Genomic DNA, 19,258 nt, shown 5'->3' with positions numbered 1-19,258 from the left:
CCCCCCTCACACTCTCACCCCCCACCCCCCCTCTCCCCACCCCACTATCTCTCCCAATCTCCCAGGCCCTGGTCACTATCTGCAGAGAGCCAGGGATTGGTTGCTAAGGATGTGGTTGGTGAGAGACCCGCTTGCCTTCCTGAAAGACTGCATTAAAGGCTCTGTGCCCCAACCACCAGCTCCTGCCACTACCCTGAGAGGACGTTCACCAGGGAGGGAGGGAGCGGAAGTTGGAATGGTGGAAATGGTCTGGGGCAGGATATAGCCCGGGTCCTCTCTCAAATGGGAATGCGGCCCGTGGCAACCAAAAGTTTGGACCACACTGGTCTAACCAATGTTTTGTATCGATCTTGTGTTCAATATAGAAAACCTAGAATACAATTACTGTTTTTACTGTCCCCAAAGAATGAAATCACAATAATCAAATCCTGATAATTGGTATTGTATGATTTTATTCAAATTTATAATAGTTCATTTTATTACAACACTTTTTTTGTCATTTTAAATTTGGGTGAAAATAGTTTTGTCAAACGGACATTCCAAAGCAGTTTACAGGATGTATTGTAAAGCGGAATCACGGTGTGTGTTTTGTGGATGAATGCAGCGGCCAATTTTACTCACAGCAATTTCACCCAAACAGCCATGGAATAAAATAAAAAAATATAATCCTTGCATTTGATATAGCGCTTTTCACATCTTCTAGACGTCTCAAAGCACTTCACAGAATAATAATAATAATAATAATAATAATAATCCTTGCATTTGATATAGCGCTTTTCACGTCGGGAGGACGTCCCAAAGCGCTTCACAGAACACACTGTAAAGTGAATTGACTGTATATTTGTGGGCGAACGCGGCAGCCAATTGCGCACAGCAATGTCCCACAAACAGTCGTGGATTGAAGTGACCAATTTATTATTGTTTTTTTCTTGAGGGATTATTATCAAGCACGTGAAGCGAGAAAACTTGCCCAAGGTTTCGACTGCCGGGAAATGAACCCAGTCTCTCTACTTATAAGGCAAGTGTTAATAGGCAAGAGTGTTACCAATTGATCCAACCTGGCACACATTAATTGCCTGGCAGTTTTGCACAAATGTCCACCTTTTCAAGAACAATATCCATAATGTGAGACATAATATATGAATCTAATAGATTTGCCTTGCCTGACAGTGTCGTAGGTTTGCAGGTACTGTCTGCCAGGAATAGCTTTGCAGTGAGGCAAGAGTCTTATTACAAATTTACAGTCCTGCAATCAATCTTCAGTCAGCTAACTAACAGATAACAAACTTTTATGGAGTTTCTCATAGAAGGTGCTGAGCTAATCATTGACACATTCCCTGAAATGTTTTCCCTGTAAAACAAATGCTCTTTGCACTGCTAACACTGTGAATAACTGCCGCAGGCTTTCTACTAAGTCGAGGACTTCTCTTTCATTGTTTATTGCTACTACATGATTGAGGAAACCATAAGGTATAGTAAACCCTTTTTTGCATTTCCTCTCTTCCTAAGAGAATCACGGTGTTATATTATGGAGGCTCACTTTGGGAAATTTGGTGATCTATTTAAAAAGTGTCTAAAATATAATTTGTGTTGCTGAAATATTTATATCAATAATATTTTATTTAACTAGGTACGGTGTTTGCAACGCTTATCATTAATATGTCACTAGGTTCTTGTTCATGACCTGTTGTCTGTTGAAATTGTTAATTTTGTACATTTTATAAGTTTAATGAAGACAAGTCCAACAAATTTAAAAAAACAATATGTAAGTTGATGGGCATTTGCAGATTTAGTTGTTTATAAAATAGCAAGTCTCAGGCAAAATGTAAAGTGTTTGTTTCCAGTTTTGTATTATGCTAGTGCAACAACAACTTGCATTTATATAGCGCCGCTCACATAATAATAATAATAATCCTTGCATTTGATATAGCGCTTTTCACATCAGGAGGACGTCCCAAAGCGCTTCACAGAACACACTGTAAAGTGAATTGACTGTATATTTGTAGGCGAACGCGGCAGCCAATTGCGCACAGCAATGTAGCAATGTCCCACAAACAGTCGTAGATTGAAAATGACCAATTTATTATTGGTTTTGGTTTTGGAGAGATTATTATTAGGTGTGTGGAGTAAGGAAACTTGCCCAAGGTTTTGTCCTGCCTGGAATTGAACTCAGGTCTCTCGCTTGCTCTAACCACTGAGCTACAGGACGCCACATAGAGCGCTTGACAATGGCAAAGCATGATGCCGTGCATATTATGCTACTATTTAATACATAGTGGAGTCCTGTAGCTCAATGGTTAGAGCACTCGCCTTGCAAGCACCTGGGCAAAGATTTGCAGACAGTACTGTATCTCAAACTTGTCTACAAATCCCGTCACACCCTGGCACCTCCCTACTCTCTGACCTGCTTACTCCTCATTCCACCACCTACTGCCTTCGCTCAGCTGAGTCTGCCTCCCAATTGTCCTTCGGCCCTCTGCTCCACCATCAGCGGTTGTGCTTTCCACTACTATGTCCCAAAACTTTGGAAATATTTCCCTTAATCTCTCCTCCTTGCCCCCTCCTTCCCCCTTTTCAGATCACGCCTGAAGACCTTCCTGCTTAAGGTCACCTCCTTCCTCCCCCGGCTCTGCCATGATTCAGTGCTCCAAGACTCTACCCTACATGAAGTGTGCTGTATAAATGCAAATTGTTGTACATTCAAAGGCAACCTTTGCAGTTTTAGCTGGTTAAACTACTAACCCAAGGCACATTCTGGGGACCCAATACTTAGCTCTCAGCAGCCTGTGCCTATTACTTTCCACAATTAGGGAAGTAGGATGTGTCACTACAAGGAACAAGTCCACATTCCATTCCAATAAACGGGACATTCCATGTGTAGATGGGATACATCAAATCTTCAGTTTGCTATGGTACTCTTAAGCATGGTGATGTATTTCCACATGTGTCAGACACCTGGCTAACAACTCAAATAACAGACAGCACCTTAGACAATGTAGCACATCCCCTGATACTGCATTGGATTGTCAGCTTGGAGTATATGAGTCCAAATTCCCAATATGAGACTTGATCCCACAATATCTGACCCAGCATCACGGGTACTACCCCACCCCTGAGTAAGGCTGACACACAATGATTTGGCATTGGAGGCTACCCTGGTCAATCTTATGTAACCCGACAATAACGATTATACATTTGCTGAGGTAAAGCAGAGAGAGTTAAGGCAAACATGTATTTTAATCAGTTCAGCCATCTGCACAATAAGAGTTGTTGTGAAATACTTGCAAAGGTAAATGAACTCTGCAGCGCTGTTTCAAGCCATTAATAGATTATTCAATTATTTATTTTAAGTGAGCTATAGCTTTTTCAAAATATATGTATAAATTAAATGTCATTAAATTCAGTTATAAAAACACTTTTCAAGAAACCATTGTGAAATTCTTTTACATATTTACTTACAATTGTAAATGTGTGAATGTTAAAACTATTTAATCATGCACTTGTCTAATCTTTGTCTCTATCACCTTCTGTTTACCTTTTATGCGGTGGGGTACTGCTGGACTCTAATCGGCTAAAACCATATAGCTTGCCTTTGTGAACAACAACAAGATTACATTTGTATAACGCCTTTCATGTCGGGAGAACGTCCCAAGGCGCTGGACAGTGTACAGCATTTCAGACCCGAGCTGAGGTCGGGGGGGGGGGGGGGGGGGAGGGGAAGGGGAGTGACCGATGGCATGGTCAAAGAGGAGGGTTTTGAGCCGGGACTTGAAGGAGACTAAGGAAGGGGCGAGGCGCAGTGACTGGGGGATTGAATTCCAGAGGTTGGGTGCAGAATGGCTGAAGGCTCTCCGGAGCCAACTGAGTGGAGGGAGCGGGCAGGTTGGTAGGGGGTTAGGAGGTCGCAGAGGTAGGGTGGGGCGAAGCCATGGAGGGCTTTGTAGGTGAGGACCAGGATCTTGAACTGTCTGTCTGTCTGGCAAGCTGCTTGTCCAGCTAGGACCACCCTACCTGTTGGTGCTTTAGCTTCCAGGGTTAACGGAAGCTGCCCCCAGTGACCAAGTCTTGCTGATGCGCCAACCTGCCTGGGCTGTCTGCAGCAGTGCCCTGGAGTACTGTGGAGACAGCCCAGGCATGGCTCAGGAACTGATGAGTATACCAAGACACATGAAAATTTCCATGCTTAAGTGGAGTACATATATAGAAATTGGTCTAGTTTGGGATTCTATTACTAGACAAATGTCAGGTTTGAAAAAAATCACATTCTGGAAACAGGAATCCAGTTTGGAAATTCTGCTCATCCCTGATATAGTAAGTCCTTCAGATGAGAGATTAAACTGAGGTTTTGTCTGCCTGTTCAGGTGGATGTTAAAGACCCCTTGGCAGTATTCCAAAAAAGAAGCAGATTCTCCCGGTGTCCTTCCAGCAATCCCCCAATTAGAATACATTAGAATATACAGCACAGAATCAGGCCATTCGGCCGAACTGATCTATGCCGGTGTTTATGCTCCACATGAGACTCCTCCTGCCCTTCCTCAACAAAGCCTTCAAACATAACCTTCTATTCCTTTCTCCCTCATGTACCTATCTAGCTTCCCCTTAAATACATCTATGTTATTTGCCTCAACAACTCCTTGTGGGAGCAAGTTTCACATTCCCTCACTGTGTAAAGACATTTCTTCTAACTTCCCTATTTGATCTATTTGTGCCTATTTTATATTGATGAACCCTGGTTTTGGTCTCCCCCACAAGTGGAAACATCTTCCCTATGTCTACCCTATCAAAAACATTCATCATTTTAAAGACATCTTTAAGGTCACCCCTTACCCTCCTCTTTTCAAGAGAAAAGAGTCCAAGCATGTTCAGCCTTTCCTGATAGGTATAACCTCTCAATTCTGGGATCATCCTTGTGAATCTCCTTTGCACTCTCTCCAGTCCTCTACATTCCTTTATATAATGTGGGACATGAACAACAAACAGTATTCTAAGTGTGGTCTAACCAAGGCTCTATAGAAGTTTACCATAATTTCCGTGCTATTCATTTCTATCTCTCTAGAAATGAACCCCAATGCCCAGTTTGTCTTTTTTATGGCCTATTAACCTGCATTGCTACTTTTAGTGAATTGTGTATGTCGATCTCGATCCCTTTGCTCCTCTACCCCATTTAGGTTTTTATTTTCCAGGATGTATGTGACTTCTTTCTTCCTTCGACCAAAATATACCATCTCACACTTTTCTACATTGAAATGCATTTGCCATTTAAATGCCCATTCAGCAAGTTTATTGATGTCTTGCTGTAATTTTTTGCAGTCCTCTTCTGTATTAATTACTTTCCCCAATTTGGTGTCATCTGCAAATTTTGAAATTGTACTGCTGATTCCCGAGTCCAAATCATTAATGTATATTGTAAACAACAGTGGTCCCAATACTGATACTTGAGGAAAACCACTGCACACCCTCTGCCAGTCTGAGTAGTTACCCTTTACCCCTACTCTCTGTTTTCTGTTTTGTAGCCAGTTTACTATCCATTCTATTATTTTCCCCCTGACTCCACATTCTCTGACCTTATTCATTAGTCTATTATGCGGTGCCTTATCGATCGCCTTTTGGAAATCTAAATATATTACATATATTACATATATTACATCTACCTCATTACCCTTGTCTACTCCTTCTGTTACCCCTTCAAAGAATTCAATGAGGTTGGTCAAGCATGACCTTCCTTTTTGAAATTCATGCTGACTATTCTTTATTATGTTTTCAGTTTTTAGATGTTTTTTCTATTACCTCCTTCACTAAGGATTCCATTATCTTTCCTTCCACCGATGTTAAGCTGACGGGTCTATAGTTCCCTGGACTTGTTCTATCTCCCTTTTTAAATATAGATAAAACATTAGCTCTCCTCCAGTCCTCAAGCACTACTCCCTTTTCTAGTGAGTTACTATATATGTGTAATAGTGCCTCTGCTATCTCTTCCCTCGATTCTTTTAATATACGTGGATACAATCCATCTGGACCAGGGGTTTTATTCTCTCTGAGTTTCGTTAGTTTTTCGATTACATCTCCCCCTTGTATCTTAAATGTATTTATATTATTTTCGATCTCTTCTTCTATTGTCATGTCCACCTGATCCGTCTCTCTGGTGAATACTGAGGCAAAATAATTATTTAATATTTCTGCCATTTCGCTGTCGCGGCCTGTGAGTTTATCTTGTCCATCCCTTAGTGACCCTATTCCTATTTTGATTTTTCTTTTGTTATTTATATGTCTGTAGAATATCTTACTATTTCTTTTTATATTCCTTGATAATGTCTGTGTGTGTGTGTGTGTGTGTGTGTGTGTGTCTGTCTGTCTGTCTGTCTGTCTGTGTGTGTGTGTGTCTGCCTGTCTCTGTATGTCTGTCTGTGTGTGTATGTCTGTATGTCTGTCTTTTGTGGAGTCCTGTAGCTCAGTGGTTAGAGCACTCGCTTTGCAAGCGAGAGACCTGAGTTCAATTCCAGGCAGGGCAAAACCTTGGGCAAGTTTTCTTACTCCACACGCTTAATAATAATTCCTCCAAAACCAAAAACAATAATAAATTGGTCATTTTCAATCTACGACTATTTGTGGGACATTGCTGTGCGCAATTGGCTGCCCCGTTCGCCCACAAATATAGTCAATTCACTTTACAGTGTGTTCTGTGAAGCGCTTTGGGACATCCTCCCGACGTGAAAAGCGCTATATCAAATGCAAGGATTATTATTATTATTATAATTTAGTTTCATAATTCCTCTTTGCCTTCCTAATTGTTTTCTTGACTATTTTCCTGACCTCTTCATTTTTTTTTGTCATGCTCTCCCTTGTTGTTTACTACTTAGTGAACGCCTCTTTCCTCAGTCTCAACTTTGCCCTTATGTCTTTATTCATCCATGGTGTCTCATTATTATTTAGCTTTGTCTTGCTTTTTAGCGGAATATATTTCTCCTGGACTCTATTGATCACTGTTTTAAATGTTTCCCACTGCTGCTCTATCTCTTTGTTTGCCAATATTGCTTTCCAGTTTATTTGCCCAAGTTCCATTCTCATCCCCTCAAATCAGCTTTTTTCCAATCTATTACCCTGGTCTTTGTCATACTGATGTCCTTCTCAGTCATTATCTTAAACCTTATTAAGGTATGATCACTATTGCCTAGATGTTCCCCTACTCGAACTTTTCTTATCTGCTCTGATTCATTTCCCATTACTAAATCCAGCGGGGATTTCACCCTTGTTGGGCCACTTACATATTGGGTATGAAAGGAGTCCTGTACACATTGAAGGAACTCCATTCCCTTATCCCCTTTACCTACCTCTTCTAGCCAATTTATTTGGGGGTAATTGAAATCCCCTGTGATTATTACTCTAATTGAAAAAAAATTATTACTGTTTGTGGATGCCGCATTTCACCCACAAAATATACAGTGAATCCACTTTACAGTATTTCCTGAGAAGTGCTTTGAGATGTCTCGATGATGTGCTAAGGCATCATATCAAATGCAATTAATACTACTATTTGTATTAAGTGTAAGCAATTCAGAGAGATTGACGTTTGATTCATGTTGATCATTAAAACAATGATTTTTTCCTTATTATTTCATGTAATAATAATTCTTCCATTTGACATAGCATCTTATCACTTCTTCGAGATGTTTCAAAACACTTCACAGGATATACTGTAATAAATTATAAGTAATAAATAATTGAATAAGTTTGACACATAGTAAGACACAAAATAGTCTGTTCAATACACTGGGCGTTTTAAAGCACAATTCATCACTGAGTACTTTAAAATATAAATTGGATGGAATTTGTATAGAATTTTTTACAGTTAATAGAAAATTAATAATTAAATTCTAGTTACACTAGTTAAGCAGTTAATATGTTACCGATCAAGATAAACCAGCCTATTTACAATTATGAATCAGTTTCATTATCAGCTCATCACGCAATGAGACATCGATGATCTCTGTCATTATCCCAAGCCTTGACTGAACTTATTTTATAGTGTGGAAATAAAGTTTTCAAAATAATAAAGGTGACAGCCTGGCTCAGTTGGACGAACTCTTGCCTCTGATTCAGAAGCCTGAGGGTCCAAACCCCACCTCAGGACTTTGAGCTCCTAGTTTAGACTCTAGGCTAACAATCCAGTACAGTACTGGGAGTGTCCTACGTTTCTAGAGTTCGCCATCGCAAACCAGCCAGCATGGGAAGAGACTGAGAGGGAGAGAGTGCACACCTGCCTGATCAGCCACGTGCCTGCCCTTGCGGTGTTCTCTGGGAACTATAGTCAGGCCGTCCCTTCGCTGTGTACCAAAATTTGAACGTGTACCTATTAAGTACAATGTTTTGCTATAAACCAGATAAGCTTAGCTATCTTTTCAACAAATTTTATATAAGCTGTATGCCACTCCCATCCTGTGCATTGTTGTCTTACTTTCATAATTTTAGCCTAGTAAGTGAGTTCCTGCTCTCAAGGTTGGTGCAATCACATTGGATTACAAAGATTTACAAAGAATGTATAGCACGGAACAGGCCACTCAGCCCAACGAGTCCATGCAGTGTTTACACTCCACACAAATCTCCATCCATTCCTTTATTCCCTCCCATACCCTTACATTCCCCTCTCCTCTATATATGAGTCAAACTTCCTCATGATTGCATCTATACTATCTAACTCAACCATCGCTTCAGGCAGCGAGTTCCACAATCTCTCGATTCTCTGCATTTAGTTCCTCCTAAAATCGTTTCTTGATCCCCGAGTTGCTATTTTATACTTGTTTCCCCTGGTTACAGACTCCCTAATCAGGGGAAACAACATATATTTGTTAATCTTATCGAACCCTTTTATATATTCTACACAATTTTAAATACTTCTATTAGGTCCTCCCCATAAAGGTCTCTTCTTTAGCGAAAAAGGCCCAACCTATCCAGTCTTTCCTGATTCCAGCAATCTGCCAGCCCAGATATCAACCTACAGTAAACTCTTTCAATCACCTCTGTATTCTTCCTATAGTGTGGATTAATACTGAATACTCATATAATCAATGGTCAGACAGGTGAGTAATACATGCGAAAAACAATTACCATACTTAAATGTATCAAATTAAACTAAGAATTCCATATATAGATACCAACTACACATGAAATTTCCCTGGGTCTATAATGGAATGTGTGCTGTCTCCCTGGAGGGCTGTACCCTGCCTATCTAATTACAAAGAGTATTAGATGCAGGGTGACATAAGTCTGGGGCTGTCAGAGTGTGTGATGGGGTACTGCTGGAGTTTAACCAGCTAAAACCACATAGCTTGCGATTTGAGAGCACCAACTGTCAAGCTTACTACTGCTTGTGCAGTGAGAATCAACTCACCTGTTGTGACTTTTTCTTGACGAATTAACAGAAGCCGAGTGGAAAGAATCCCTGTTCCAAGTGAGCAGACTACCCATCGAAGTTCTGCCAACAAGCTAACAAGCTAGTCTGTCGGGTCTGTCATTAATAGCATCTTGAAATACTATAGACCTGCCCAGCTCAGAAACCAGACTATTTTAGATCACCATAGAGGATCAACTCAGTTCCAATACTGCATTGCCAAGTATGTCACCTGACGTTAAAACTAACTGAATTCTGAGGAGACACAGCTTACCTCCCTCCAAAGCCCAATGGTTGGTTATTCGGCATCTGATGTTTGAATGTTTGAGCCCTTACTAGGTGGATAGTAGAAACTCTGCAAGCTTCCTGATAAACTACTCAGCTGGTTAACGTACACCAGGAAACTAATTCTGTATCAAGGATGTGAGCAGGGGATCAGTTTAGGCTGAAGCCCTCCCTGCCTGAAACCACTTCCCTTTTTTACCACAACTGCACACAGCAGTTTCCCACAAACAGTCATGGATTGAGTGACAAATTTATCGTTTTTTTAAGCGATTATTACCCCCGTAAAAGCGACCCACCATTCGACTAACAACCAGATTCCTACTTATAATAATTACTGCAATTGGTTGCTGCGTTTCGCCCACACAATATACAGTCAATGCACTTTACAGACTTAATAAAGCGCTATATCAAATGCAAGGATTATTATTATTCATCACACCTACTTAGAGGTGTGTAATATCTGCGCCACAACTGGCACCGCCTTCCATCGCCTCCGGAATGTCGCAAGACTACAGCACTACCTCACCCCTCACGCTGCTGAAACTCTGGTCCACGCCTTTATCACCTCAAGGCTGGACTATGGGAACTCTCTCCTCGCCGGCCTTCCCGGCACCTCCCTCCACAAGCTGCAGGTCATTCAGAACTCTGCAGCTCGTGTACTGTCCCGCACCAGGCTTCGCGACCACATCACTCCCACCCTCGCTCGCCTCCACTGGCTCCCCATCCCCCAGAGGATCGAATTCAAGATCCTCATCCTCACCTACAAGAGCATTCACGGCCTCGCTCCCCCCTACCTCTCCGACCTACTATCCCCCTACCTACCTGTACCCTCCGTTCCTCTGGCTCCGGTCTGCTCCACATCCCCCGCCCCAACCACCCTACCATCGGTGGCCGGGCCTTCAGCCTCTCAGCCCCCAGGCTCTGGGACTCTATCCCCCAGTGCCTTCGCCGCCTCGTCCCTTTCCTCCTTCAAGGCCGGTCTCAAGACCTTTCTCTTTGACCGTGCCTTCAGCTCTCCTCTCGACTCTCTACCCCCTCCTCGCCCCCTCCCTTCCCTCCCCTCACCCTGACCATTTCCCCCTTCTTCGCTCCCTCCCTTCCCTCCCCTCACCCTGACTATTTCCCCCCCCTTCGCTCCCTCCCTTCCCTCCCCTCACCCTGACCATTTCCCCTTTGCTCGGGTCCTGACCCAACTGTACAGCGCCTTGGGACATCCTCTCGACGTGAAAGGCGCTCAATAAATGGAATCTTGTTGTTGTTGTTGTAAGGTAAGGAAACTTACCAAAAGCTTCACTCTGCCCGAGAATCAAACCCAGGTCCTCTCACTTGCGAGGTAAGAGCAATAACCATTAACACTACAGGAATCCATGAAGGCTGTTTTAATTGGGTAGGAATGGTGCCAGTGGACAAGCCAAGATTGACGATGTCTGTTAACTTAGGGTCAAGGGGGTGGAGCTGAGAGGTAAAAAGAGGGGTAGTAGGGATGGGGTCAAGGGACCTTTTAATATTTTACTGCTCAACATACTTGATCTCTTTATTCTTCCTCCCAAAATGTATAATCTTACATTTGTCCATATTTATTTTCATTTGCCATGATACAGCATGGTAGATTAACCTTTGTACCCACAGTCATATTGCAATTAGAGTATTATTAGAGTTCAGTACCTTGATGTTAGAGTAGTTGGCACACACAAACAGCTGAATATGATTGCAGTGTATGATAGTGATGTATTTTTACAGTTTGGGAACGTCACATGGTTTATATTGCTGTTAACCAAGAGACACTGCATTTTCTCCTGTGAGTGAGTGAAAACAAATGGCTAAGCTTTGAGATAGACAACAGATCTCCAGTGCAAAGTGTTGCTCTTTATTGGAATCCATGGATCAAACCAGTTATTTAACTATCCTTGATTTACTTGAAGAAACTGCTAGAATTTGGGATGTAACTGATCTGAGCATATTGTTGTTAATATTTGTTTTATGTCATTCTAACAGTTTTACAAATATGAATCTTCTAATTAATTTTCTGCAGCTAAATAAATGTTTTGATATTTCAGTTGAGTAAGCAACAATGCAACTAGAAGATTCAGCTGTGGGAACATTTGATTCTCAGATAGATAAATCTAAGGAGATAGAAGATCTGACAGAGGATAATGGAAAAAGGTACCTTTTTATCTTCTCTTTAATTGGAATTTGCATAATCTCTCAATTAAATTTGATCATTCAGTGGTTGTTTGTGGAGCATTTCTGTATGCAAATTGGCTCTCGAGTTCACCTTCAAACACGGTCATTGTGGAGTCCAGTAGTTCAGCGGTTAGAGCACTCGCCTCACAAGCGAGAGGATCTGGGTTTGATTCCTGGCAGGGTGAAACATTGGGCAAGTTTCCAATGTAAAGACTAGATTCTAGAAAAGTTTTAACACTGAATGTGCCAAGGTATGTAATAATAATAACCCTTGCATTTTATATAGTGCTTTATCACAGCATTCAGACATCTCAGAATGTTCCATAGGATTTACTGTACAGTATATGTAGGAGAACATGACAGCTAGATTATGCATAGCAATGTCCAATGATTGGCCATGAAATACAAGACCTATTTTGGGGGAAGATTGTTGCCAACGACACCAGGATAAACTCCCTTCTCTTTTCAAATAGTGGGATCTCCGATGTCCACCTGAACAAACAGACAGGGACGTAGTTTAACATCTCAGCGGAAATATGGCACCTCCCCCAGCACTATATTGAAGTGATAGTCTGGACTGTGAGCTCAAAGTCCCAACAAGGGGTTTGAAACCTTAACCTGAATCAGAGGCAAGAGTGCTACCAACTCAAACAGACTGACACCATTTAGTCTTGATGATTTTGATCAGCAATTTACAAATACTTTTAGCTTAGGCATTTATTTGAAACAGTGGACAGGAAATTAATGAGGCAATGGCTCTGAAATATTAAAAATATTTATTTTATTTCAGGAAAGATAAAAAGGAAGAGCCTGAAAAAGTTCCTATGGTCAGCCCCTTAAAGTTGGTAAGATGTTTAATCCATTCAATGTTGTTTTCAACCATTTTTAATGAGACATATATGGAGCATGCTACTGAAATGACTTTATAATATGCAGTACAAGAAATTAACTCTGTCATGTCAACTCAAGGAGAAAATTTAAAGAAAAATGCTTCTGCAAGGAACAATGATTACAGGAACCTTTGGTTAAACTACAGATTAATGGGGAAAAATTCTACCATAGTCTAGATTTACCTAAGTTTAATGGGGATACATACAGACATACATAGGTCCATACAATATTCTATATGTGTGGGAGTTGAGAGTTTAAATGGACGTAATGTAAAAGATATTAAATGGAATTGAAAGATCTGTGCCATGATCTAATAAACTGGTGGAAGATAGTAGGCAGGCTGATTGGCCTCCTTCTGTTCCTAAAATTCTTTGTTCCTAATACTTTTAGATACACCAAGATAGCAGGACAAGAGGTCACATGTTTATGAAGGTCAATTTTATGACTTACACCAGGAAGTATGTATTTACAAAGATGATAATCAATTGACAGAATTAAATGAACAGTGGTTTGGATCCCCTCTAAGAAGGGCAATAGGGCCATAATGCAATTTATTTAACAAACAGCTCGATATTGTTGAGGCAGTTGGGAAAAGGGGAAAGGTTGGTATTCAGGAAGTATGAAATTAAATGGAGATTTTGTTGGGAATAATATGCCTGGTTCCTTTATAAACAGGCTTCCTTTCAAATCACTGTTTTAGAGGTGGTGAATCTACATAGGTCAGTAAATCTAATATAGGCTAATGTCAATTTCAGGACACTTTTGGTATACTCTAAGGCCCTATTTTCGATCCTCTCATGCTCCTAATCCAAACAGTGCTCTCAATAGCAAGCTACATGGTTTTAGCTGGTTAAATTCCAGCAGTATCCTGAAGCACATTCCATTTAACAGAGTTAGTTCAGTAATGTTGCAGACTGTTTTCTATCTATAGGTAGAAAATACAATGCTGCCTTATGAAAGATCTATAAGCTTGACTCACCTGGTAGCACTCTCTCCTTTGAGTCAGAAGCTTGCGGGTTATAATAATAATAATAATAATAATAATAATCCTTGCATTTGATATAGCGCCTTATCACATCCTTGAGACGTCTCAAAGTGCTTCACAGGATATACTGTAAAGTGCATTGACTGTACAATTTGTGGGCGAAATGCGCAGCCAATTCTGCACAGCAGTGTCCCACAAACAGTCGTGGATTGACTGACCTATCTATCTATCTATCTATCTATCTATCTATCTATCTATCTATCTATCTATCTATCTATCTATCTATCTATCTATCTATCTATCTATCTATCTATCTATCTATCTATCTATCTATCTATCTATCTATCTATCTATCTATCTATCTATCTATCTATCTATCTATCTATCTATCTATCTATCTATCTATCTATCTATCTATCTATCTATCTATCTATCTATCTATCTATCTATCTATCTATCTATCTATCTATCTATCTATCTATCTATCTATCTATCTATCTATCTAAATGAAGAATGGCCTACTGCTGTTCCTATCTTTCTATCATACATTCCTGATTCCTATACCAGTCAAGACTATCTCTACCCTCTACACCAAAACCCTGTTACAATCTGTAAATAGCTCCACGAACACAGACCCACGAGTAATCTGCGAGAAAGACAGTACAATGGAAGATGGGATTGCCGCTTTGTTTGTGGCTGTTCCATAACTGTTGCTGAGGGAGATCGATTACACAGTACATTTTGCAGGTCAACACGTCGAAAAAGTTGTAGCCACAAGCATGAACGCTGCCTTATTGCCTCGGGATCAACAAGCAATGAATTCAATACGTTTCTTTCTACCCATTCATTTTTACAGTCATAATAATTTAATTTGTGTGAGAAAGTGTTCACGTAATTGACATTAGAGACGGGCGACCACACTCGCTCTCATCTTTTGATGTCACACAAGGTCTTTGATCCATGACATGATAGTTTCCCCATGTACAGTAACATACAGATCATTACTCCCCCAGCTCGGGTCCAAATCCCTGACTGTCCAGCACCTCGGGATGTCCTCCCAACGTGAAAGGCTCTATGTAAATGTCATTTTGTATTGTATTGTATTACAGAACCGACAATAGCTGCGACTTGTTTAAGAGTACCTTTCTGCATTGGCGCTTTGTGCATTTTTTTAAAAAAACATAGTGTTTCTCTCATGCTGTTTATTCAGCTTCAAGACTTGGCCACAGGCAACCTCTGTCTTTTCAATCTCTCTCTCTCTTTCTCTCACACTCCTCCTTACACAACCCTCTCTATCAAAGGGGGAACCTTCTACTTCTGGCTGCCTGTCACTATTGAGAATGGAGCCTGGATTCTCTGCTCAATTGCAAGCTGAGGAGAGCCCTCAGTGAGATGTGATGTGCTGGCACAAAACCCTCAGCCGCCAGGAGGAGCCCAGACCAACCAGGTACAGAGTGAATCCCTCCTGTTCTGGAGCTCAATCCTGATGGCTCAGAGAGTGGGTTGGTCCAGGGAACAGCTGGAGCCACAAAGACCAGGAAGGAACCAGGGTTGATGTTCTTAACGGAGATGACATGACGCAAGAGGCATGACGTTTGGCCTCGGTGTTGCTGGCCTAGAGAGAGGAGTGTCCGGGGTACGGCGGTGGAGGAAAAACAGCGGTGGCTCCTGATCAGAGGGAACCACATGTGTGGTGTGTATGGTGTGTGTGTGATAAAGAGAGAGAGAATACCGGCCGAGATAGGGCTGGGCTCAGCTGTGAAAAACCTCCACAATCTGAACAAGGGGTTATGTTTGATGGCTCAGGGTATCATGGTATAGAGGGCAAAGTTGGGTAACTGAACTTGAGGTACATATCAGTCAAGATCTTATAGAATAGAATGATGGAACAGGCTTGAGGAGCTAAATGGTTTCCTCCTGTTTCTATGTGAGATACAGGACAATGCCCTGTGCTGACATAGCACACTGCAGAAGAGCATTAGGAGGAGGCTAACACCTTTAGGACTGGGGAGAAAAATTGGTGAAGGAAACCCATATGATATTTATTTGGTTCTGGGCGCATCTGCTGTTTGGGTTTCTCCAGCATCTTAACTCCTGTGTGCACAAACGACAGGTTCAGTTTCAATGAGAGAAACTTAATTTGCTCTTCAAATACTGCCATGGAATGTTAAACATCCATTTACATGACTTCATGCTCTTTAGTTTGTCATAACACGTGCATTTAAATACAAAACAATTTACATTTATTTAGCATATTTTACATCTTTAACCTATTTACATGGCTGGCTGGGCATCTTAGTAAGAAAAATGGTGACTGAAGAGGGAGATGACAGGAAAGATGAGCAAAAGCATGGTGAAAGAGGTAAGTCTTGAGGTGGGCTTTGAAAATGAGGAACGAGGGACAAGTCGGAGGGACTTGGAGTTGAATAGAGTTGCAGGAGCAGAACTGCATATCTATCGTCTCTTTGCAAATTTTCGCATTTAGCCATTTATGTAAGTTGGAACAAGAAAACAATGAAACATAAACTATGCTGTATATCTTTCAGTTCCATTTTGCAGACGCAGTGGACATTATGTTGATGGTGATAGGACTGATAGCCGCAGTAATTCACGGGATGTGCCTTCCACTCTTGTGTGTTGTATATGGTGACATGACCAATGGCTTTATATCTGAGGCACCTTCAAACACCTCATGTAAGAAACCTACCATTTTGTAAATATTTTTATACAACTATCTCTATTGTGGTGATCAGAGTAGAGATTATTCAAGGTAAAGAAACAACAAAACTGAAAATCTACCTTATTTATTTGATAACCTACTGATAGTAGGCAGTTTACCAATCTGGTGATCAGTTCAATTGCTGTATAATCTAACTGTAACAGGTTCAACATGGAACCTGCTGGGTTCAGTTATTGTAAGTTTTGTTATTTATCAGCCAGTATTTTATGGAGAAAATGGAGCATTGTAATTCAGTCCCATTTTGCAGCTGCAAAAATTACCATTTCTAGACAATCTTAGAGGGAAATCGACAGTAGAAATGGAAATTTGTAGTTAGAAATGAAGTTGTCGTCAGCAATTATCCTCCAGGGTAAAGGAGCATCTAGATACAGATCTATTATAAAGGTACAGGGCAGTACAAAGGCATTTTCAGATAAATTCTTAGACTTTAATACATATAGACTGGTAAACAAAACTTATTTTATCTATTAAACATCGCAAATGATACACTCCTATCTCAATACAGCGATAAACAATAGGATGGCTCAAAACACAAACATAACTGACAAAGCACTATATTTTGAGTAGAAGTGGGTGTTTGATGTGGGCAGTAATCATATCACAATCAATGCAAAATACAGGCTGACCCTATGCACAGGAAGTGCCTCTAATGGCACACTGTACAGGAAGTGATATCAGCAGCCAGAGGTGTACTGTACCACGATATAAGCAAATCCATGTTATACAGAGGGCCATTACAATAGGGTCAGCCTGTAAATAGATGTGTGCAACCTCATCTAATATCTTCCCTATCCCAATTAAGTATAACTAAATTAATAATAATAATAATTCTTGCATTTGACATAGGGCCTTATGTCTTACAGATATCCCAAAGCTCTTCATAGAATATACTGTAAAGTGAATTGACTGGATATTTTATGGGTGAAATGAAATATACATTGTGGTTATCAATGCACTGAAAGCAAAGTTAATTACTTTTTCCTGTTTTACAATTGTTCTTTTACTTCATGTCTTGCAGCAAATGAGACAAACAGTGGCAATCTCTCTTTTGTCAAACAAATGGCACAGTAAGTACTATTACATTAAGTATGTTGAAAGGGTGCATAATAATAATGCTGCATTTGATATAGCACCTTTCTTGTCAAGAGGGTATGTCAAAGTGCTTCACAGGATATATTGTAAAGCACAGTGACTATGTATTTTTATAGGCAAACACAACAATGATTGCTGTGTTTGCCTATAAATTTGTGCAAGACAATGTCCCACAACAGGAATGAACTGAATGACGAATATTTCCTGGGGGCATTGTGCTGGCCAGGATAACATAAGCAATTTTCTTCTCTTTTTGAATATTGCCACAGGATCCTTAAGATAAATAATATAATAATACTTCCATTTAATATCGGGCCTTATTACGTCTTCGAGACATTTCATAGGGCTTGACAGAACATACTGTAAAGCGAATAGACTGTATATATTGTGGGTGAAACGCAGCAGCCAATTGCGCACAGCAGTGTTTCATCCAGCCTAACAGGAAAACAGAGCCACGCTATTAAGTCTCATCCAAGGGATGGCACCTCCAAGAATGCAGCACATCTGTAGTACTACATTGGAGAATTAGCATGGATTATATGGGTTCAAATATAATAATAATAATAATAATCCTTGCATTTGATATAGCGCTTTTCACGTTGGGAGGACGTCCCAAAGCGCTTCACAGAAGACACTGTAAAGTGAATTGACTGTATATTTGTGGGCAAACGCGGCAGCCAAGTGCGCACAGCAATGTCCCACAAACAGTCGTAGATTGAAAATGACCAATTTATAATTGTTTTTGGTTTTGGAGGGATTATTATTAGGGGTGTGGAGCAAGGAAACTTGCCCAAGGTTTCGCTCTGCCTGGAACTGAACTCAGTTCTCTCGCTTGCAAAGCGAGTGCTCTAACCACTGAGCTACAGGACTCCACGATTATAATATAATGAGGAGACACAACATTCAACAAAAATATTGTACATTTCATGAGTTATAACAATTTAATTTGGAAGGGCTTAGTAAGATAAAGTAAAAAATGTAAGCTCAAAATTCTAGAGTATCATTGCTTATAGAAACTGTTTTGTACTAATATTGAAGAGAACGCAAAATTGTGGAAAATTCTCAAATAAAGTCTTAATTTGGAAGCTGATTTTTTGCAATGTTTAATAAGAGCCCATTTCCAAATTAAATCTCAATTGAAGAATTTTCCACAATTCAGCACCAACTTAATCTTAAAGACAAAATAGTCTTACAGGCCAAGACTAAAAGATATTTTGGATCTAGTCCATTCGTTAACATTAGTTTAATTCTTAGTTTTCATTCTACAACAACAACAACTTGCACTTATATAGTGCCCCTCACGCAGGGTAATGTCCCAGAGCACTTGACAGTGGCGCAGCATGACACTGAGCTGGGGGGAGGTGACCATAGGCGCGGTCGAAGCGGAACATCTTCAGGTGTAACCCGAAGATGGGCAAGAAGTGGGCAAGGCACAGTTAAAGGAAGAGTGATCCAGAATTTTGGGGTCTGGCTGAAAGCCTAAAAGCTGATGGTGGAGCGGAGGTCATGAGGGATAAGCAGGAGGTCGGAGCCAGTCGAGAAGAGGCAGAAGGTAATGAGAAGGAGAGTAAGCAGGTCGGAGAGGTAGTGAGATGCCAGGACTTGAAGGGATTCTAATGAGTAGGCAACACAAAATGAATCTGTTATTCAGTTGCCTTTGTAAAATCCAAACTAACCCATTTATAATAATAATAAT

At 40.6% G+C, this 19,258-nt stretch overlaps 1 protein-coding gene across 6 annotated transcripts in view; it reads left to right on the top strand.

The window, feature by feature from the left end:
* Positions 1–1,373: 1,373 nt before the first annotated feature.
* Positions 1,374–19,258, top strand: part of LOC103185032 (ATP-dependent translocase ABCB1) — a 63,037-nt gene continuing 45,152 nt past the window's right edge. For 4 of the 6 annotated variants that reach the window (XM_007903362.1, XM_007903371.1, XM_007903352.1 and 1 more), the window contains exons 1-5: positions 1,374–1,470; positions 11,728–11,833; positions 12,645–12,699; positions 16,277–16,424; positions 17,489–17,537. In XM_007903362.1, the coding sequence (XP_007901553.1) occupies positions 11,742–11,833; positions 12,645–12,699; positions 16,277–16,424; positions 17,489–17,537 (344 nt within the window). In that variant the 5' untranslated portion in view covers positions 1,374–1,470; positions 11,728–11,741. Of the gene's footprint in view, positions 1,471–11,727; positions 11,834–12,644; positions 12,700–15,220; positions 15,424–16,276; positions 16,425–17,488; positions 17,538–19,258 lie in introns of those variants that run through there. The other 2 variants (XM_042332183.1, XM_007903379.1) reach the window with 2 other exon arrangements.

The sequence above is a fragment of the Callorhinchus milii genome, unplaced genomic scaffold (assembly GCF_018977255.1).
Source record: "Callorhinchus milii isolate IMCB2004 unplaced genomic scaffold, IMCB_Cmil_1.0 Scaffold2, whole genome shotgun sequence".
In the NCBI taxonomy this organism is placed as follows: domain Eukaryota; kingdom Metazoa; phylum Chordata; class Chondrichthyes; order Chimaeriformes; family Callorhinchidae; genus Callorhinchus; species Callorhinchus milii.
Note: the sequence above shows the minus strand (reverse complement) of the source record. Positions and strands in the feature narration are given on the sequence as shown.